This window comes from Odontesthes bonariensis, chromosome 6, assembly GCF_027942865.1.
Source record: "Odontesthes bonariensis isolate fOdoBon6 chromosome 6, fOdoBon6.hap1, whole genome shotgun sequence".
In the NCBI taxonomy this organism is placed as follows: Eukaryota; Metazoa; Chordata; class Actinopteri; order Atheriniformes; family Atherinopsidae; genus Odontesthes; species Odontesthes bonariensis.
Genome location: NC_134511.1, coordinates 34189281 through 34212399, shown reverse-complemented (window position 1 = coordinate 34212399; position 23119 = coordinate 34189281). Strand labels below are relative to the sequence as shown.

The 23119-nt window shown below is 41.7% G+C and overlaps 1 protein-coding gene across 5 annotated transcripts in view; it reads left to right on the top strand.

Moving 5' to 3' along the window:
• The first annotated feature begins 1375 nt into the window (after positions 1-1375).
• ncor2 (nuclear receptor corepressor 2) overlaps positions 1376-23119 on the top strand; it is a 98770-nt gene continuing 77026 nt past the window's right edge. For all 5 annotated transcript variants that reach the window (XM_075468456.1, XM_075468454.1, XM_075468457.1 and 2 more), the window contains exons 1-3: positions 1376-1623; positions 19629-19824; positions 20584-20699. In XM_075468456.1, coding sequence (XP_075324571.1) covers positions 19720-19824; positions 20584-20699 — 221 coding nt within the window. In that variant the 5' untranslated portion in view covers positions 1376-1623; positions 19629-19719. The remainder of the gene's footprint in view (positions 1624-19628; positions 19825-20583; positions 20700-23119) is intronic.

Below are 23119 nucleotides of genomic sequence, written 5' to 3'. Positions count from 1 at the left end.
GAAGTGTAAATATTTACCATAGCCTGTCAAAACCTGTAAAAGTATCTGCAGCAGGAGATTTGTTTGTTCAATGAGCTCCACTGACATTTCTGTAAATGCTGCAACATGGCTTGTGGCGCTCCGTAGCTGTGCGAGGCAGAAAGGAGGGTTTCAGACCATTTACCAGGTCCTGGCTTCAGCACAGTCATTAACTACATACACAGCATGAAATGTTGTGATCTCCCAAAAACTATCCTTCAATGTTAGGTCACTGTATTCACAGCTTGTACTTCTCCATGGGAATCAAGCAACACAGATGGAGACTCAGAGCTTGAGTTGACCCTGAGTTCAGATTGGAGCACTGGTGGGGGGGTGTTCTTGTACTGTGGGAGGGACAGTTTTAGAGATTGAGATAAGAAATGCACTTCAGGTCAAATATGAAGATGTGTTATCCATCCATGCATTCATTAATTCTAACTCAAGCGAGTTTTGGGGTGACCCAACAGGGTAGTCGTGTCCACTACACTTCTGAAGGGAGGTGAATACATTTCTAAAACTGCTCTCTCAGTCTTGGAGGTTCAGCCACCCAAGTCAAGCCAGTCAAGCTAACTTCTGGCACTTGCGTTCATGGTTTTTTCTTACTTTTGTCAAAACCCAAAGCTCATAGTAATAGGTCAGAGCTTTGCCTTATGACTTACCTCGCTCTTCACGACCAAAATGAACTACAGCACCCACACTGCTGCAGAAGCTCCAAACCCACATTCAATCCCACAATCCAATTTCCTCACTCTTTGGAACAAAAAAACTGAAATACTTGCTTGGGATACATTCTGATTGAGAGACCTATAACCTCAAAAGAGCAGATTCACATTTAACCTCTAAGATTTGCACCAAACCTCTTAATGGTTTGAGAAGGATATCATCATCTGTAAGCAGAGATGGGACCCCTACATTGTCCTCATGCCAGAGAGCAGTGTATTATCAAACTTCTAAAAGTTGCTCTAAAGTATCTATTCATGTGTTATTGTTGACATCTTTTGGACTTATGCATACTCTGGGAAAATAATATGTGCAGATGAATAGTGTTACATTACAGCAAACATACACACTCACATACAGAAAAATCTCTATAGAACACACATTGAGATAAATATGTAGGAAACAAGTTCTTTCAAAAAATGGGACATGATAAGTGTAGAACCCAGAGAAGAGTCTAAAAACCGGAAATTTGAATAAGTTCTTCGTGTAAACCAGAGCTTTCCACAACGCATCAGTTTAACAGGGAATTTGTTGTGGGAAAGGGACATGTGTAGTCCTTGAGTAAAGAGGAGGGGCGAGGGAGCTCGTGGACCTATTAAGAGTCAGAGAGGCGGTTCAGCCCCGCGATGGTCTTAGCAGCAGCAGTGGTTTAGAGAATAGAATCAGACCACTGTGTTGTGCAGGAACTGGCACGACACATCGCTGAAAACCGCCAGCGGAACAAATGAAAACGAAAACTACGCTTTCATGTGGATTAAATCTGGGGCGAGACGTACAGTCAAAGCGAGAAGATCTTTAAGCGAATTTGGATCGACTGACGAAGAATAGGAAATTGACTGTTGTACGTTATTATCACCGAATGGTTTCTCCTGCCCCTCCACTAAGGTTAGTTAGCTTCCATTGCTGGCTGTGCGTTGGTTCTGGGGTGGGGGGTGGAGGGGTCTGCTCTGTTGTTGGATGACGGGGTCCGGCTATTCTTTGGAGGAGAAGCATACATAGCAGTATTGACCTTTTCGAGTTTACGTTACGCTACAGTCACAAGGTTCGTCAAAGTAAATTTGAAATAAAACGCCAGCAAGCTGTTCAGCTAAGTGGTTCTACACCCGGCCACGTTACTCGTAGTAGGCTAGCTATCCTCAGCTAGTTATTTATTTTATAAATCAGAAACACGTGCTACATGGCTAAGCTAAGCTAGCAAATAGCTAACGGGGCTAGCTAAGCTAGCTGTCATAGCTACCTAGTAGCCAACGCCTGGGACTTAATCTGACATCGGTGTTTGCCCTTTAAAACGCCACACTCCACATAACAACACTAGTATCTACCGAAAATAAGTAATGTCAGATTTCTACTGTGTCTCATGTAATAATGAATCCCATCTTATTTTGTTGGCAGATTAAGTAATTTAGCTTGCTAACTTGGCTGTACTCAGAAGGCTCCAGTTAGCGTTTGAAAAGATTGACTTTACATAAAGTTATCTTCATTCCTTTTATCACGTGTTTAAGTTTTTCGGTAATGAAATAGTTTGTTGGCAGTTGTTTGATAAGTAATGGTGTATGGCGGCAGTAAACATAAATCACAAGGTAGAGGTAAACAGAGACGTCAGTGATTTTAGCCTTATGATTGGTTGTCTCAGGTTGATAATGTTGAACACGTTAGAGCTAAACTGTGGCTTTAAATCACTGGTTATTAGGGACATTTGAACTTTACTTCTGGTTAGGCTGCTTTACTATAGTATTTAACCTAATTGTCATTTATTATGTTTGCGTCATTCCATCAAATCACGTTTTTCTTTTCTTTTTTTATTGTTGACTAAGAAAGAGGATAGGCTATCAGTTTTACCCTCCAGGTATTTCCATCTGTTCTGCCTTATAGTCGTCAAATCCTTGTTATTAAAGGGGAACTCCGGGGCATTTGAAGCGCATTTCCATTGCTAGAGGTTGTCAAATACTGATAGTAGGACACAGAGAGGTGCAAATCTGCGCTCCCTGTGTGGAGATAGCGCTGTTCGCTCAGCCTGTCATGCGAGGCTAATACGTGGTGACTAAGGGGCAAGTGCTAACCCTTCCACGTAAAACAACAACTTGCACACTGCAGAAACGTCACACCACTTTATAAACCATCCGACAATAAAGTCACAAGCCTTACCATCAAAACCATATGCATGGTTCTCACATTACTGGCATGGGGACGTTACAAAACAACTTTATAAACAGCATGTAACTCACCGGTTAGTTGTACGCTCGCGCATGTGAAAGCCCAAAAGAGTCAATGGACGATAATCCCATATACAAAACAATTATCTTCTCTAGAAAAACTGCGTTCAAGTATTTAAAACATTACAACAATATTACTGGGCATGTATTGTTGTAATGTTTTAAATACTTGAACACAGTTTTGGTAACGTGTTTGTGAGAAAGACGTCCTGGATTGCTGTGCCACATGCAGCTCCATTTTTGCTGGGTCGCCCCTACTGAGAACCTTATGATGCAAAAGGGAAATTGTTACCAATTGGCTACAATGGCAAGTTATATTTAACAAGTGAGACGGATAGACAGTGCCTGTAGTGTGTCGTTTCATGTTGGCAGCAGAGACAGGAAGACAGAGGAGAGTCTATAAAACCACATAGTTTTGCATTTTTAAAATCAATGTTGTCTGCTGTAAAATTGATTTTTAGATCGGAGAAAAAACAGATAATCCATGATTGTGGGTGGCTCTGAAGCTCTACATTTCCAGAAATAAAGAGATGTCTTCCTTGAATAGATTACTAAGAATCTGATTATAAAATTCGTGTCTATTTTGATTACGTGCTGGTTGCATAACTTGCACAATGAAAAGGGTTTACTTGATGCTTATATAAACTGCTGAGGTATAACGAGCTGTTATGGGTTCTGAGAGCAGTTTTTGTTCGTTGTTAATAGTATTGAGAGCACAAAGTCTGATAATCAACACTGACATTACTGACTTGGGTCCACAGAGCGTACTCAAGCGTAGTACAATGTCATTTTAGCAATATGGATTGTAAAGCGATAAATGTGAGTGAGGAGATATCCCCGCCTTATCTAAGAGGGTAATGGGGGCAGAAATAATCTCTGCTCTTCATGACTCCTTGGGGAAACCGTTTCACTGCTTTTTTCAGTTTCTGCTCCTATTAGAGGAGGAAAAGAATAAAAAAGACAGCTATGAAACTGGAATGGGGAAAGCTTCTGTTCATTTTATTGTATTTTAAAGATGAATTGATTTACTACACCAGCCGTTTCTAATTTGTAATTGTTTCTGATAAACTTTTTAGTTTTTAACATTAGTTTTTCCCATCTCTGGGGTGGTCTGGTGTTTTTTCTCCGTAGATGTTGTTCATATTCAGTTTATTTAAACAGTGCCGAATCAAAACAAATGTCATCGCAAGGCACTTGCATACAGCCCAATTCAAGCCGATTAGAGTCCATTTCATTGTAATCAAATCCAATTGATTAAATTAAAAATGAGTCCAATTCATACATACAAAGCCAATTCAAAAAGCAATTTCCTTGCTAAGGAAACAGATTGCAAAGAACTGGCTGCCACTCAACTTCCTCTGTCCAGTAATCTGAAAAGTGTTATTTTTAGGTTTCCTTTGAAAGAGAGACGTATCATTAGAAGCTGTGATTCACATAGATGTAAAAGTCAAATAATTGTTGGAATCAAGCATTTGTCTCAGTACACTTTCTATTAAACTATAAATCATCTCGATTAAGCCTGCCCGTTGGGCAACCACAGAAAAAAGGAGATAGTAAGAATGTATGATGAGCTTATCATCATGTGATTAATCATTAACTTGTAAACTGCAACAACTGTGCACTGAATCACACAAACAGGAGGAATGTTGCCCAGCGCCATGTTGCGTCATGTCCGTAATTAAATGCAGGTTTCTTCCCCAGACTTTAGCTATATCTGACCAATTGAAGTCCCATACGACTGGCTGCAAAGCACGCTAGTCTGGTGGTGTCGGGTTTTATTATCAACCTATCAAAAAAAAAAGACATTACCTTGACTTCCCTTATGAGGAACTTTATGAAAAAATTGTAAAGCGTGTCCTTGTGGGACTGGAGATGATGCTCGACTGCACAGATTTGTAAAATGGACTGGTTATGGTGGTTATGGTGATTATCGACCAAAGTGATCAGTAGCTCAACTTCTTGTTCTTATGAAAGAAGGCTTTAAAAAAAAAAGATATTCAGGTAAATATCTGCTTAAGAATCCTTAAGACATGTTTAAGGCAGATATCTTAAGTATTGTCTGTAATTTAACATGCAGGGGAGGGAAATTTGAGGCAGGCGCGGTGAAACTGCCTCCTTGGTGTGTTCCCTCCTCCCGCTCAGTTTCCCTCACTGAATGAGTAACAGCAGCTGTCCTGCATTTCTCGCTCACTGTTGGACTGCACCTGGTAGTTTTTGTTTATGGGGAATGTTATGTGTGACTCAGTGTGGCAGAATATTATGATCAAACACTGCTGGTCTGTTGCTCCACCTCAGAGTTTTCACAGTCGTTGTCCATTGTACTGCCACCTCAGCACTGGTTGTTAGAAGGGTGCTGTGGCTGGGACATTAACTCATGCAGAACCCACCCAGACCCTGCATGTAGTCAGTATCCGACAGGCTAAGGATTTGGCCATCTACTTAAACATCCTCCTGTTGTTAGAGTTGGTGATGCAGTCATCAAAGGGAGGGGGTTGGATATGTTGGGCCTGCTGGCCAAAGGGTTAATGGGGTCTGGAGGTCAGACAGATTCTACATCTGTCACAGTGTAGCTCCGGATTTATCGTTCCCTTCAGGAATCTGAACTCGCATATTTGCAAGACCCCATAGATTTCTCATTCTTGGCTTTCAAAGAACTAAACATTTTATTTTTCTGTAATTTTATTGTTTTTGGTAGTCCAATCAATCACTCATTTGTGCTTCTTATATTTTGCCAAAATAATGAAAATGACCAATGCTCCGAGTTTGTCAAGATGCGGTTCCATCTTTGAAGATGAAATTGACAACTATCCTGTTTAATTTATTCTTTATCTCCAGAGTAAATTGGAAGGCTACACTATTATTCAAATAAGATTGTGGACAGCACAGAGTTTTCGATCCTTACCAAAATACCATTAGGCTATTTAAAACCTCATATTCCTTCATTTGCACGTGACATGGTGTTAGTAGTAATTGATTGAAGCTGGTCATTTATTTGGCTTTTTTTCCCATCCATTTCCCTATGAAGTGGAGTTGCTGTTAAAACCACTCACCCATATTTAAATCAAATAAAGGAGAGCCAGCCAGCAGCTTAACAGAGATTAAAAATGTCTGTGGTAAGTGATTCACTTGGCTCTGTTACGTAACACAAATGACGTGTTATAGGACATTACTCTTGTTTGTGTGTAGGCTACAGCTATGAGTGGCATTTATCTCTCTGATTACCGTAACCTTTTTACTCATAATGCACAGTTTTGTTATTTTATCTCCCCCCCCCCCCCCATATTAGAGCGTGCAGGCAGTAGCAGCCTATGGTATACACCTCAGTGTTGTTGATGGAGAAAAAATGTCTGAGAGTGAAAGGTATGAAGGTTTAATTACAGGCTGTGTTGGAGGATCAAACGCCTGTCTTGACATGTACAATGGATCCGTGACAGTTCAGTTTAGCCCTCTGAATGAATCAGAACATCAGGCTGTCTGAACATCAAGCTCTTGGCATTGCGCTGGGTGTTTTCTCTCTACTCACTCCCTTGTAAAATCTTTTTCTGTCCACTGTTCAGACAGAATTCATCACATCAAATTTAAGTCTGTGTGCTAACATTGGCATCTATATGGGCATTAATGTTTGGCAGAGCTCACATGCACACTGTCACAAACACGAACTGTGGCATCCTTTCATGCATAAATGGAAGATCTTTGAGGCTGCTATCATGAGCAGCAAACAGGCACTCGGGTTGCATGCTGCCATACAGAAGAACATTTCAAAGCTCTTGAATAATTAAGTAGCAGTGTGGTGGAAGTAGGTCACTCCTCCACACAAGTGCACTCCTCTGTTAAATTTTTTGCAGTTCAGACTGGAGGGCTGAATGTCAGGTAGGCTTTACTAACGGAGGCAATGGATCAAAAGATGAATTGGTTATGGCCTCATACAGTGAATTCCAGTATTATTTGAACTGTGATGCATTATTAATAATTTTGGCACAGTTTGCCACCACAGCAGATTTGAAACCAAGAAATTTTGAATTTTATGTGCTTAAACAAAGATGTTGAACGTGATACACATTAGTGAAAACAAACTATGTTCTCACTCATGGCACTCCTTTCGGTGTGTCACTATGGGATATGGCCCTCCCGTGTATTCTCACGTCAGCAGCATCATTCGAACACCTCTTCTTGCTTCGGAGCATATCTCAGTTCATTCTTTTAGCCAGTTAGCTTAACAGCCCATAGACTGGATATTCCCAAGCTAACATTCGGTCGCTGGACTCTACCTCTGCTCCTGGTCTGCTGTGTTCCCCTTGTTCAGCAATCCAGCTAGCAAAGAAAAATGGACACCAAATGGACTCTGGGACTCGCATTTGCAGCAACAAAATCTCGAGTAAAGTTTCGCACCAGGTACGGTGGAGTTGCCACTGGAACACAGCTACTCCCTGTTTTCACTGAGCCGCTGGAGGAGGTTTCTGTCTCATGGAAGGACCATCCCTTCAGTTGTTCATACAGGGGACTTCCTCCCTGGACTTTGAGAACATGGAGAAACTCGGCATGTTCTGCATGCCCCATTGACGCCATTAGTCGCAGTCCACGCTTGTCAGCAGCGTTTTCCAGGGGCCCCGCACTGCCATCAAAAACCGACCGCTTCCAGTCTGCTGTAACTGAAAGAGCTTATAAAAGCCGGAGCTTTGGCTGTCAGGGCGCTGACTGTCACCTCCATGCTCTTGGCGTACCAAGCGGAGTTGTGCGAGGACATGGCGACTAAACCTGAACAGCTGTGGGTTAAGAGATTACTGTGATCATGGACGTTTGCCTCGTGCAGCGTGCAGCGCTGTGCGTTCCAGGCCACAGGTAAATCTATGTGGATGATGGTGTTGCAGGACGCAGCCAGATAGCTTAGCCCGACCAGCCTGTATTTTTGACACCTTGTTGGCCTCAGAAAATACTTTGCTGCTAGGACAGCAGGCTCTGTCCCGCATAAGCGCACACTCGTATTTGAAAATAAAGCATGTTTCGCTGACTCACCCAGTACTAGGGGCGCAGTTGGCAACAATGAACAAGAAATGAGTGAATGGAATGCTGGCATCATTGCCTCAGGAGGAGGAGGTTATAGCCACTTGCGGGCTGTGAAATGCTGTCTAATCTGTCATTGCGCAAAAGTCGCTATTTGTGCAATGTCAATAAAGTGTCACGACCTTGCTCTGCCACTAGATGGAGCCCCAACCGAAATATTAAGGCCATAAGAGCTCAAAATCGAGGCCGTCGGCTCATTAACTCTAAGGAAGGAGAGGTGGCTTGCGCTCACAACTTCAGCCCGAGGGCACGGGCTCCAGTTCGCAGTAAAGCTCCCCGCTTCTCTGGAATGATTTATTCTCATAGTTTATTCACTCGAAGAGAATCTGTTTGCGTTTTGCAGGAGAATATCTTCGCTGCTAAACAAGAGCCATATGCATCATGCCTCCTGTCACCAGCCAATCAGGATTGGTGTAATGAGTTAAATGCTTTTAAGATGGAAAAAGATATGAATGTGTTTTTGTATTTGGGCTTAAGTTTTTAGCTAATAGAGGAAGGTAAGTCTAAGACCCTGATGTATTTGTAGAATAAACAGAAGTAGGCTACAGCCCAGAAACTAAACATTTCACTAAAATATCTATAAATGCAAGTGTTGCTACACTTAAAATATTTTCACCACTGTATTTACTGTCAGCTTTTTTAAACAAGCATGACATGCAGCCACTCTCACAGCCACCAGACTTCATTCAGGCTGAGCCAAAATATTCTGCTATTTATATATTTGCTTGTGGGGTAGAAATGTGGTTTTCAGTTTTGGAAACGGGTTTACGTTTTTCCTTTCTAAGTGTGAATGTGTGCCAAAAATAAAGCTCCCCAGTTTGAGTCTTTGAACACTTGCGATTACCCTCAGACTGAAACTGAGCTGCTTTACCCTTTACAATTATTCATTTCATGTGATAATCTAAATATGGTATGTAAAATGTAACATGAGTTTTCTTGGTTAGCTAGAGCGTAACTTTATCTCCACCATTTTTGATAACGGATTCCCTACTTCTAGGCTTCTTTTGCTTTGAGCTTCAAAAATGGTACCATGACTGCTAATGGTGGGAAATGATTTTGAGTATTTAAGCTTTGAAATCTGTATTACCTGGCACTTCCTGATGAATGTGTACAAGCCATAGTCCTAATGAGCACAGTAGGAGCTGAGATGCTAGTAAACGTTAGGATAGCTGTAATCTGATGGGCTGCTTTTTTTTCTCAAACTTCATGTGTACACAAGCTGCAAATAGCTTTTTATATGTCATGTTTTCTTTACCAGTAGTTATTTGAAAGGGAGAGTCTGATAGGTGAACACATTTACTTGTTAATTTCAGTTGGAACTTGGTCGGCATTATAAATGGGATTCTTATTGAGGATATGGGGTGTAATCATTTTTTGGGAACTGTTATTGGCCACACTTCCAGACTTTGAGCAAATTGGCAGTCTCTGTGTGTAAGTGGTGAATATGTTTTGAGTGAGCTGACTGAGAGGGCTTTGTGTGTGGCAGCCATAATGGTGACTCCAGCTTGTGTGCAGTTTATCTCGGCGTGCAGATAATGCTACGGTTTCATTGCAAGTTATTTTAACACCTAAAATCATACTCACTGGTGTATGTGGAGTTATAGAACGTATTTAGGCAACTAATAACATTGTTTTCTGTAAGATTTTAGGTTCCATACAAGTTAAAGACCACGGTTGTACTGTTTTTTATTATGTGTGAGAGGATCACTCAGAGGAAGTTGGAAGCAACAGAATGGCCTTTATCTCCCACATTTCCATCTGTTACAGTTGACGTACTTGCTGTCACTCATGGAACAGACTGTGGTTAAGTCCCCCACTGCATCTACGTGATCACCCCTGAATTGGAAATTTTCACTTCCTGTAAACCTATGCATGGGGAAGAAACATCTTTCTTCTCTATTCCTGCAGTGTGGAAGAAAGCTGCCAGATGCTGTGGTGCACAGAAATGTGCCTAGATTGGTCCATACAGTAGTTAGATTTGTCACTGGGGGTTATTTTAAGATGGAAGTAGCTAAATCAAGCGGCAAAGTCACCAACTTGGCAACAGTGTCTCCGAAGGGAAAAGCCAACAATCCTCCAGCAAGTGACTGTTACTTGTTACGATATGTGCACGGAGAGGAGAGGAACTTAAATGGATCTGCTGTCAGTGTGTTAGTCAGAGTGAGAAAAAGAGGGGCAAAAATCTGAATCCATGTGCAGCAATGTGCAATGTCCATGTGATATATAAATATAACAAATATAGGAAAACTGCACTATGTAAACGATTCAAACTGCTTACCATCCGGCTGCCTTTGGTTTGATGCATTTTCTATGTGGGTGCATGTCAGAAAGCTCATTCGTTGGTCATAAATTATCACTGAAGTTGGGAGTCTGCAACAAGTGTGATTATTGAGTTATTTGTTACAGTAAATTGATCATAGTAATGATGTAAAACGCGTTTCACTGCTTTCAGTGTGCGTCTATGAACAGAGGGAGTAGCTTTCAGGTCCTCTGGTGTGTTTTGGTATAGTCCATTTGCCTCCATGGTAACACTGGCCAGCAGGGAGGGGGAGGGGTATGCTTTATGTGATTTCACACAGTGTCAATGAGGCCGGCTGCAACGGAGGAACAAGCAGGAAAACCAGTCGGGGCTCTGCTGTAACTCTAAGCCTCTTTGCCATATACATTTTCAAGCCCGTACTGATGTGCCTCCGTCACATATCATGTCATGTGTGAAAGCAGATGTGAAACGGGTCACAATTGATCCGCCGCGGATACACCTCAGATCTGGTAATGGAGGCAAACCCCTGCAGTGCAGACTTCATGTGTGCAGGGACACAGTGGTGCAGAGCTTATTTGCCCCGGTTATATAGGTGCGAGTTACCTTTTATCTATTTCTTTCCTTTTAAGGCACAGAATATGTGAAATGGGCTTTAGATACAGCTTGATGGACCACATCTGTAGGCCTGGTACATCCAGATGGTGTCCTGGTCATCTCTTCCCCGTCTCATATCTTTACTATCCAGGGAACCTTTACTGTCTGATATACTTGTTTTGGATAGAAAAAGGCCATACATTTTTTTTTTTTTTTTTCTTTACCTTCCCACCATATTATTTTTTGTATGCAATCATTTGGAGGCAGGTTTATTCTTCTGGTTATAAATAGATTCACATTGAAAGTTCACTTGGTGCTGTATTTGTTACATAAAAAAAAAAAATCCCTAGAAACATTTTTCCACTTTTTCCAGCTGTTTTTACCATCCTCAAAGAAATTGTCAAAGGCCGTAGTCACTTGCTCACAGTTCACTGCAAAGCTGCTGGCCTGTGCTAAATTCCTCTTATAGCTTACATGCGTAGCCTCAGGTAAAATCTTTCAGTTTAATGTCTTTGTTCATTGTGTGTGCCACAGTACCATACAGCTAAAGAAATTTGACTCTTGACTGCAAACTTGATGCTTGTCAGCCAGCACCAAAGTTTCAAAAGTGTTTTATTTTTTCCCTCTTTAAAAAAAAATAATAAAAAGAAAATAAAAAAATTGGCCTGTTTCAACAAATCGGTTTATATCCACGATGTTATGTGGCGTTTTACCCGAGCTGTATACCCTTTGAAGCAACCTGAAACACGTCTGTCATCAGAAGTCTTCAGGGAATTTACTACAGGTAACTAGGTACCAATACTGTTATATTCACACAGCATTACAATAGAGACCTTCAATGCCAGGCACTGCACACACAAACATAGATATTTTGACAACAGAGAATGTCAGTGAGGCGCCGCTTGCCGCAGCCGGTACCTTTTGGCTTTGACCCTGTGCACCACAGCAGGTCTTTAACATCCTCTGGTGGAAGCTTTGGGGTTTGGAGTCAGAGGCGGGCGTCGTTCCATTAAAGGTTTTATTATTATTAGATATCAGTGAGACAAACTTATGGACTTTCCAAACTGTCTGCCATGATGTTCTACAACAGGGGAAAAAAAAAAAACGATCGTGCTAAACTCCATGTTTAAATTATTTGAGTCATTGCCCAAGCCCTACTTTCAATGCTAGTTATTGCAGCGCATATGCGATGCATTAGAAACAAACTGGGTAACCTACTTTCACTTATTTGTATGTGAAACCTATTTAGTGCAATTGAAAACATGCGATTGATATTTAACATGTTTTGCCAACTAAATGATCGCATTTTGACTTGGCCCCATTTTGTTCACCTTGTTGAACGTTGGTAAGATTTTATGTGCTGCGATTGAGATTTATTTAGTTTTTGCTACCAGTTTCGCAATAGTTTTTTGGCAGCCTAACTGCAGGTGTTTCTTCAGGGCCAGTCATGTTGTTTGTGTACTGAAAAGCGGTGTTAGGTTTGATTCAAAACGAAAGATGGGCCAGGTTGTGGTCAAGGGGGATGATAGCATCGTTTCCCTCAAACAAATTCCGGTTTTGTCAAAGTTTACGTTGATGTTCCCACTTTACCCTTCGCACAGTGTCTTGAGATGCCGACGGTGTGTTGTGACCTCAAATTTCCTTTGTGAAAGTTTACCAGGGGTAAACCAAGATGGGCGTGCGGTGTTGATATTTGGTAAGAATAGCAATGCACTTTCCACCTTCTGCTCGCAGCTGCAAATCAAGCTGAGGCAGGCAATAATTCTGTCACCTGCTTCGTTTGACATTTGCCTCTACTCCATTGGCTCTGAGCTTCTATTGTTTTGAATTGAATGACCATTGACATTCCTCTGATTTTGTTTTTAATCTAAACTAAATGAGATGAGATTACTCGTGTTGTCGGCTGTTTTTCTCGTTGTATCTCGTTTGGCTTTAAGCATGTACCCGCTTCACGATATCTTTCATCGCGGCTTCTGCGCAACTGAGTTGTTTTCTTCCTGTATTTAAAAAAACAAAACAAACATCGGCCTTGCCATTAATGTCTTAGAAATGACAACATATCGGTGGAAATGGCTTCTTACTGGGGTTGGGTGGATTTGTGACAGTCATACCTGGTTCTTGTACTGCTGCTGATTTAAAGCTGTCAACTTCCCCTTTTTACTCGCTGTCGTGCTCTGACAACCTTCTTTCCTCCTCTGTGTTTCGAGTGATTTAGCTTTCAACAGATAGGCTTGTAGTAATGGATTGTTTGTCAGTATAAAGCAGTAATAAATGCTCTGAGTTTGTCCCTCCATCCAGCCAAACACAAATAATTAAAACAGTCGTTGTCTGGGAGTTGTTTATTATCAAGTCTTTGTCACGAAGTGTCAACATGAGCATAAAGATCTTTTTTTTTTTACCATTACAGAAATGGATACAAAAGTGTTTGTCAGTCATAGTATTAAAAAGAAAATTAGAATAAGAGTCAAAAGTCAAAAAATGAAAGGTCTCTGCTCTGCGCTTTGGCTATAAGGCCCAAATGCCTTCGAGTCTGATGCTGAAGCTTAGAATAATTGCAGGAGCATTTATTTTTTTTTTATGTTTGATTTTCAAATTTGGGTGGATCTGGAGGAAAGCGAGGTTCACAGCTAAAGTATACCAGTATTGCAGATTTGGCCCAAACATTACAAAGCTGGCCTCAGACAGAACTGAATAAACATTAGTGGGAAACGACTACGACCACAAGCTTTAAATTGTGAAACAAATATATTATCACAATAAGATCACAGGAGTCCTACAGTTAACTGCTAACCTTTTCAGTGCGTTTTAAAAAAGTGAACTTGATATGTGCTCGTAAGAAAAGATTCTGTCAGCAAATATATGAAACTAGTTTTTGAACCACTCACTATTGAGCTTTATGTTGAGCAAAGAAAAGGGGTAAGCAAGCACAAGCCTACTTATCCAGGGCCCTTCTGTAATGAGGCTCCATGGAGATAAATCCTTATGAGACCTGACAGGGTGCCACATTCCTTGTTTTGAGTCCTCGTGGCCCCCTCCCTCACATGAGATCTGCTCTCCAGGGCACTGCTTTATAAACTTCTCATGTTGTTCCCAGACTTTATTGCCTATTACAGTTCATTCTTAAAGGGTTTTCCCCCTCTCAGTGGAACCATTGTCTCTTTGAGTGATTATAAGAACACAAGTCGTAGATGAAACTCGAGGCCGAGTAAAATGACAAGCAAATTAAAATTTTGAGAATGGGGAAATATCCACAGATCTGTTTAACTGAGCTAGAAGTTAAAATAACCCACCTTAGCTTCTACAGACTTTAGTCATGTAGGATTTGCATGATAATATTAGTCGAAGTCCTGTGTCCTTCTGTGCTTCCTAAATTACTTTGATTTTGTTTTTTGCCACCTTTTTAACAATGGGACTAGTTTACTATGAACCCGCTGTTGAAAAATCCTAAAAATATCTGTACACTTTCAGTTGAGCTCCTTTCAGCCATGCATTGGTTAATATTTATTGGACAGCAGCTGAATGTGGTGTGTCATGTGTAAATAACTCTGCCCCCACCCTTGTGCTTTTAAGTAATATTTTTTGTCCACAATCCGACTCGACCGGACGTGGCAATGCGACTGTACCGCTTTCAGGATGCTGAATGTCTGAACTGCTGTCATGGTATTAACAGGATGACATGCAAAGCAACAATGGGTTCATTTGGCTTCTGATCGACAGATTGCATTATGAAATAAAAGTGCTGTCCAAGACTTTTCTCCTCCATGGTTTAACCTTTGATAATTAGTACTGATTCTGATTAAAAGCCTTTGAGCTTAAACTCCTGCTTATGTTTAAACACTACTTTGTGTTTGTTAGCTTAATATCCATTTTCATGGCCCAGTGCGTTATGAGATGACTGTAACTCTCGATTGACTTTGAGGGTTCTGTGTCACGATGTACGTCTCATTTGACAAACAGCAGAAAAAAAAAAATCACAATTATCGCTGCTTCACGACTCAGGAATGTAGCTGAGTGTTCGGATTGATGGTCCAACAAACCACGGATTTCCATCACTTTTTTTTTTTTAAATGTGTACGAATGAGGAACATAAACACAAACGTGACCAGTGTCTGGGTGGATGAACGCCGTTGCTTTAATGTATCGATAAATCCATCAATGTTATCTAACTCCCGTTTGAAAGGCGTCTCTAATTCTTATAAAGAATCAAAATTGTCCAATTGGAAAGTTATAATTTCTGGGTCACACTTCGTCGTCTCAAGATGATTGGAGAATTGTAACTTGTTGATATTGAACATTCGGGCTCATAAATGCCTCACTATGCATAAAATGATTTGTAGTCTAATAGACTGAAGCTGAGCTCTGATTTAACCATTGTCCTTTGGGACAATTTTGGCATTTCTAGTTAGTGCTGTGCGATATTCCGATATATGTTGTAGTGCGATATAAAAATGTCTACCGTATGATATAGCCCTCTATTGTTTATATAGTTCTTTTAAAAAAAAAATTTAAAATTAAAATTACACATTTTTACAGGTTGTATGAACAATGAATGGCTAAATGTAACTGCAGCAACGCTACCACTTTGCGGTAACATTTTTTACATCACCCGCAAAGACTCATTTACTGCAGTGCTAAGGGAGCATGCATGGATACCAACAACAACATGGCAGAGGCAGGAGAGTACAATGGAAAACACAATGGAAACGGAACACGGAGAGGAATTGGTGCTGAAAAAAGGGAACCGGAATTCCATAGTGTTGTTTGGATTTAAAGTCACACACCGACCAGACAACTGTAATTTGCAAAACATGCTACCAACCAGCGCGATTCGAACGATTTTTTTTTTATTTATTTATTTATTTTTTTAAAGAAAAAATAGTATTTCGGGATATATATCGTTATCGAGATATAAAATGACCTATATCGAGGGGTTGTCCGTGGCGTAGTGGGTTGAGCAGGCGCCCCATGTACAAGAGGCTTTAGTCCTCGCTGCAGCTGGCCCCGGTTCAAGTCCCGCATCGGACGGCCCTTTGCTGCATGTTGTTCCCCCTCTCTCTGCCCCCTGCTTCCCGTCTCTCTCCACTGTCATATCCAATAAAGGCATAAAAAGCCCCAAAAAATACTTAAAAAAAAAAAAAAGACCTACATCGGGATATAAAATTTTGTCCATATCGCACAGCACTATTTCTCATTGGTAATTTGTTCTGTGCATCAGTGCCTGTGAGGAACAAGAGTCAACTTGTGATGCTGTTGATATAGTTGACTGTCAAATGCATCAACGCCATTTGTGACGCCAACTAAACTTATAGTGCGTGATTAAGTGGATGTTATACTGGAGCAAAAGAAGCCTTAGCACGGCTCTTTGGGTAACATCAAGACAATGGTTAAAAACGAAGCATTTACTTAAAAAGTGAAGGTTTGGTTTTACGTCTGTAATTGTTTGATAATGAGGTGACTTCATTGGAGAGGAGTGTCAGAATAACTGTGGTTTTAGTTCCTGTTGTTGAACGAAGGGAGCAAATGTTGCCATGGATATGAATAGATCTCATACCTGATGCAAAGGAGCGTTCACTTGTTCTTAATTTGGTCAGTTAGTAGTTGGGTTAAGGTGTAGAATCTATTCTACTTTTTAGAGTGACTGTGAAGCTAGACGGAGATTTGATCTACGGTTAATGTCGTTTGAATTAAACTGTTGTTTGAAGTCTTCCTTCTGCTCTCCTTGGCGGGCTGGAAGCGGTCTGTTTGCTCTGTGCTAGTATTTCCACAACCATTCCTAAAATGGAGAGGGAGGGTGGGGGATAAGAGGATGAAATATTGGCTTGCACCGAGGGCTGAGGCCCTCTACTCTGGAAAAGACGAGAGCAAAAGGGAGAAGAGGAGAGCACAGCAGAGCAGGGGAGGGAGGTGATTGAGTTCATTTGCAGTGTTGGCAGCGAGCCATCGACTTGCCTGTGGGTGTCTATAGCAGTGCCATTGCATGTGTTTAGCCTCTCGTCTGGAAGGCCCCAATTGCCTCAGAGTTGATGTCAAAGCTCTCTCATTGTGTTGCTCCTCTCATCTTGATTCAGTTTTTTCCTTTTTTCTTTCGGGTCCTCTGTGGATCTTGTGACTGTGGTTGGACTTGTGTTTCCCCTTCTTAAGGGAATCTCTCTAGACTGGACAGTCGCCAAAGAGCGGCTTCCGAGAAGGATGGATTGTTTCACCCCTGCTTACTTTAGTTGCTTTCTGCCTTTGTTGACAATTCTCAAATAAATTCACATCTATATAGGGAGTTTTTCTAATGAAGAATCTCATCAGCAGTGAGCTCTGTTTGATCCTCAGCTGTGTGTGACTTGAAATGAGCGTGCACTAGTTTCTGGTAATTATTCAAAGCCATGGTTTAGACTTTGAGACACAGAGACGGAGTCTCTTGGTAGTGTGAGACTTTGAGCAGTGGCCTGTCTTTACAGAGCTCTTCTGTCCCTTAAAGCCATATCCATGTTCACCCTTTCGTAACAGAGCCCTTTGCGTAACTGCAGTCAAGTGACACTATATTGTTTGTGACAGTCGAGCAGGAAGGAAGGGTAGATGGCACTCCTCTTTGTGTTCCAAATAAGGGTCAAAAGTAGAGTCAGACATTGTAGACTGGCACTTTACCTCAAGTTATGCTATGCCAATGGTGTGGCCATCTTCCGGTGTCTCCCCTTCCGATCTCATGCTGTTAATTTCTTGTTTACAAGTTACAGAAGTTATTACCCAACCTGTCCCAGTTGGGAAACTTTGAAGGAGAGGTGGAAACCATGATCACCGATGGCAGTATTAGTTCCAAATATCTAAGATCAGGCCTTTTTATAGATCAACACAGGCTACAATTTTGATGTGCTATGTTTTGTTGTAAATTTGTTAATGTCATTTATTTGTTTAAAGTTTTTAATGTACTATTGAATAAACCTTTTTCTATGCATCCACTGACAATGATTTTTTTTTTTTTTTTTAGTCTTTGTCAATGTTAACAATGTGTCTACACTTTCTTGACTGTAATTATATTGGATAACATAATTTTACTACGAGGTTTAAGTGTTATGGGGCTAAAATGAAGCTCAGCAACACTTACTTGTAATTGTGGAAGAGCTGGTAAGCTCTAACAAAGGTCTGTGGATGAAGCCCTGTCCAGAGGTTGATTTTATAGCAAGTGCCTGTGACAGGCAAACCTTTTGAGTACATGCATTAAGAGGTTTTGGGCTTTTTTTTCTTTTTTATGATTGTGGGATAGTTACTGGATGGTAGGTGGAATTGGTGGAGGTGAGCCCGGGTCAGATTTGAACCTGGGACACTGTGATTAGGACTCGGCACACAGGGCACCTGCATTCACATTTTGTCCTGTGGTTCATAATTGGCCGTGTTTTATCATTTCATTGGTGGGGGAAAAAAAAAACGATTCCATTCCCGCTCATTTTGATCTAACAATAAAGTGAAGGTGGTTCTCCCATTCAGTTGACCGAATTGCCTTGCTCTTAGAGCACTTTGCTGTCTTGTCAACATTTCAGCAATGACACTGAGTCCATATTTCTGCCACCAAGCCTCTTGTGTGCCGCACACAGTGCTGAAACTTGAGCACTGACAGAGGCATCAATACTCAGAGGCCCAAAGAAATGGCAGGAGTCCTAATTTCTCTCTTGGTTAGAGTCACAGGGACACATGTCACGAGTACTGGTCCGCCTACTACTACTATCACAAGCTCGTAAGCGTGCCTGAGAGGGGCACAGTAAACAGGCTGGACACAGATGGACATTGTAAAGTGAAAATTCAATAAATCTATCCAGTGGAAACTCAGTTTTATATGTTGATCAGGGCTGCAGTCATATACAGCAAAGTATGAAAATCAAATAGTTTAGTGTGAATGTTTGATCAGCTGTGATACTGAGGGGAAAAATGTAAACAGATGGAGAATCTCACCTGTGTGCGAGTCTTTCCACTTTCTTCTCCGGCTACCTGTGAAACTTGCATTTCTTGAAAATAAGTTTCAGTTTAATTTAATTCCTTTGAGGGTCATTATATCTGATTATAATGGTATGATGCTACATACAGTAAAACTGATGAATTCATACTGTTAAAATCTTGTAGCACTGCTACTCAAATCTCCATCCTAATCCTCATCAAACAGTGTTTTGTCTCTGTGGGCTGCAGTAATATGCATGGTTGCTTTAAAAGGATCGTGGCTACCTTCGTTTTCCTCTTGTTAAAGACGAGAGACCGTGAGAGCTGTTCGATATATGGAACACTGCTGGTAGAGTAATCCAGTCTGGTTTAGGTAATATAACCTGAAGGAAAAAAAATCCAGTGGGCTGTCTCTTTAGGCTGCACATTTTATCGGGTGACGACTTGTTCATGTTACCTTTAAAACCGTAGTTAACTTTGAATATTTTGACCGGGTAACTGCCTGATTTGGCTGGTCTGTCTGAGAGTCCTCAGTGTGAGGACAGAGGGCCATTCAGCAAGCAGCAAAGGAGGGGTTGAGTCTGGCAGGTGCAGGGACTCTCACTCCTATACTAGGAGCAATAGAGGGGGAAGCAGCTGTGGTAGGGAGGTGATGATATTCTGCTAAGCGGAGGAGACAGACACTCATACTCAAACTTTTTAGAGGTGTTTGGCAAAAAAAAAAAAAAATCAACTATTTGCCAACTTCTGAGCTCTTCTGCATGATCAGGTTTTATGCGGTATTCTGTCTAAGTATCATGCCTAATTTTGTCTTTCCTTTTTCTTTTTCTCCTTCCCACGTGCAGGTTGAAGGCTTAAAGAAACCGCCGATAATGCGCGGCATCTCCCTTACAGCCACACCCTCTTACTGCCTGTAGAGGAAGCGGCTGTGCCAGCATGTCCTCTCACCCCCAGCCTTTGCCGCCGGGCCGGAGAACTGTGGACGCACGGCACCTGCCAAACCCTGCCACTCTACCCCTGCAGCTGCAACGGGCACACCCGGTAAGGGCCTTTGTTCACCGTGCATTTAGAAGCATCACCTGTAGTATCTGAATGTTCGTTGGCGAAACCACTGGAGAGATTTTGCTGTAACTGTTTCTCAGCATGCAGAGGCCTCCCGTCACTGGTGTTTAAACAACAGAAACATTCCCAGGTTACAATGTAGTGCCCCAAAATCGTTGCCTCATTAGACATTTGAGTTGAAAGTTCATGTTGTCGTTATAGAGTCATTAAAGCCTTCCTCATTATTTCCACCAACGTCTCCTAATTATCAAGATTACATTGTTTTACACAACAAGAACAAAGCTCTTTGTGCCTCAAAGAGTAGGCCTCTAAAAGTTCATTCAGTGACCTCCAGTTTTTGTAAGACTTACTTTGTTATTGAATGATGGGAGAATTCAAGGCTTAGCCCCCCAGGATCCACACAGCTGCACCTGTTGTTAATCCCACCACTCCCACTTGTCATCGCATTAAGGAGAAGATCAGGGGTGATGGGCTGTGTCCTGCAGTTCCTGATTGTCAGAGGTGCAGATTTACAGTAGTTGCCTGTAGCTTCCCCCACATATCTGAGAGGCAGGTGGAAAGGGAGGGAGAGATGCGAGCTGGAGAGAGCGCAACTGGACGTTACAGAAGAAATCAGGCAGGAACTTGCCAAAACACTTTTTTTGTGTTATCATCATATGGTATTTCAGAAGGTTCTCAGAGTTAATAGAAGATACACGGTTACGGTATACTGACAACTTGGTGTTGCTTTTGTTCCAGGAAGTGGGACTGGTGGACTACCACTCTCACCATGCCAGGGACTACAGCTCCCACCTGGCTCAACCCCATCGCCGTCGGCCTTCCTTACTTTCAGAGTTCCAGCCTGGGAATGAAAGGTAGGAGCACCATGCTCGTATAGAAAGGCATTTCTTTCATGAGCAGGGTAAGCTCATTGCTACTATTTCAAAAGGCACTGTGCTTACATTCTCTGGTATTTTCATTACTATATCTATTGACCCATCCCACGTGACGTCACAACAAAAGCGTCAGCCATTTTGGACGTGAAAACAAGTAGTCTACCACAGCCAACAACGGAGGAGCGAGGAACATTCAAAGGAAAATATCGATTAGATCAGTAAGGTTTACATCATGCCGGCATATTGTTGCGCGCCTGGGTGTACCAACAGTCAGCAGACGAGGAAAGATTTGTCTTTTTACCGGATCCCCACTGATCTTGAGCGACGGAGAAGATGAGTCGCGGCGATCAATAGGAAAGACTGGCAACCTTCAGTATACCAGCGGTTGTGTAGTGACCACTTTGTTGGAGGTAAGTGTCGAATAAAGATATATAACATATACATATACATACAAAATAAAGATAAAGCCTGAGAGGGATTTTCCACGGCACACCAGATGATCTCTCACGGCACACTAGTGTTCCCCCGTGCCATTTCAGGGTTGCCTTTCTACTAGATAAAACTTAACACAGCGCCTTTAGTAAAGCACTACGACTTGGTCATTGCAATTCTCGTAATAGCAAGATTATAACACCGTGTCAACGGGTTTACATGTCGTTTATCCTGGTGAACAACGTTAAATGAAAAATGTAAACAAACCTTAGCTGTAAAAAGATGGCGCCCACCGACTCCAGGGACGATCCACTGGTAAAAGGCAGGTCACATAGCCCGACACAAAATATTTGTAGGCATCCAAACTCTTGTATGCCTTTAGATCCTTTCCCGTGTATGGCGATGGGTTTTTTACAACATAAATATAAAGGTCGTGGGGGCCGAAGTCGGGTAAAGACGAGGCGGTGGCATGCTGTCGGACGTCTGTAAGCAGCCCTGGTGGAAGCAAGTACACGTCGTTTTCTAAATCTCCAATTTTCAGCTTCTCCAAATACCTCTCCCTCTGCTGGCCCACTAAATGACCGACCTCGCTGGATAGTGGAGTTTTTTTCTGCATCTTGTTCTTCTTTTATTCAATTTTCAGTCTGTCTGTATCGTTACTGTTACTATCGTTACTCGCAAATCGTTGTCTTCTACACGTCCAAAATGGCGGTTGCTTTACGAAAGTCACGTGACTGGGAAGGGTCAATAAATGTGTCTAACTACCCAGTTGGGAAGTGATCTGTGGATATGTGGGATGCTTGTGTTGCCTCTTCAGTATATTAGTTTGTGTTTAGGTTTGACACATCATGCTCAATGAAAGCCTCATGCAGGCATTATTCAACTAAAGCCTCTGACTGTTAACCCTCCCCCAGAGTAATCCTTATGTAATTGGCAGCCACAAGCCGTTCCTCTATAATGTTGTGTTAAACGGTTCTGCAGGGCAATGGAGCCTGCAGCGTTTTTCCATCTTCAATAAACCAACAGCAAGTCAGGCGAAGCGTTATGTGAATAGTACTTTGTCCCTGGGGACTCAGGTCCTGTACCTACCACTGTTCTGTATTATTTTTTTATATATACATTAGAAGCATTTTTGAAGATGAGACTTGATGATTACTTATAAATGATTCATGTGCATGGTATGAATTTTCCATGATGCCCGGAATATGTAACTAAAACCATGTTTTTGTCCACAGCCGATTATCATTGCACATTGTCTTCTATACGTTAAAACGTTCAAGAAAAAATCAAACTGAAGCAGATCTGACTAGAAATAAGCTCCCAAATATTACATGCATAGAGTTCCAGGTGTAAAGTGGTGGCTGCCTTTCAAAACTTTGAATATCTAGCGTCTTTGGAATGCAGTGGAGATGCAAGGCAGATTATTAGCCGAGCCCACAGCATGAGAGCAGTGGGTCATAGCTTGATACAGAAATAAACCCACCATACTTTAAATGCTACCCACCAGCTCCTGATTTACTCACACACTTCATTCAGTCACTGGTGCTTTGGCGCTTTGGCAGTCTCTCAAAGATGACTCACTCTATGCTACTGCGAGACAGATGCCTCCTGTAACTTCTCCACCAGAGCAGTGAATTTTCTTTTCGACAGAAAAGATAAGCATCATATCAAAAGTGGAGACTGCAGACGGCTATTCCACATTTCTTTGTGGAGACTGTGAAATAAAAACCTGGCCTTGCAGGCAGGTGGGGAGCCTTTTAGTTGATTATTTCAGGCCTTGGTATCCAAACTAAAGCTCACATTCTATGTTCTCATTCATAGTCTGAATAGTGCAATTCTGGTCTTTGTAATTTTCCAATCCATTCTCCTCTTAGATGTGTGCTTGTTTTTTCACAAATCTCAATATTTCTGCACACCTCGTCGCTATTTGCAGCGACCTCGGAGAGCTAATATGGCCTTTGAAACTG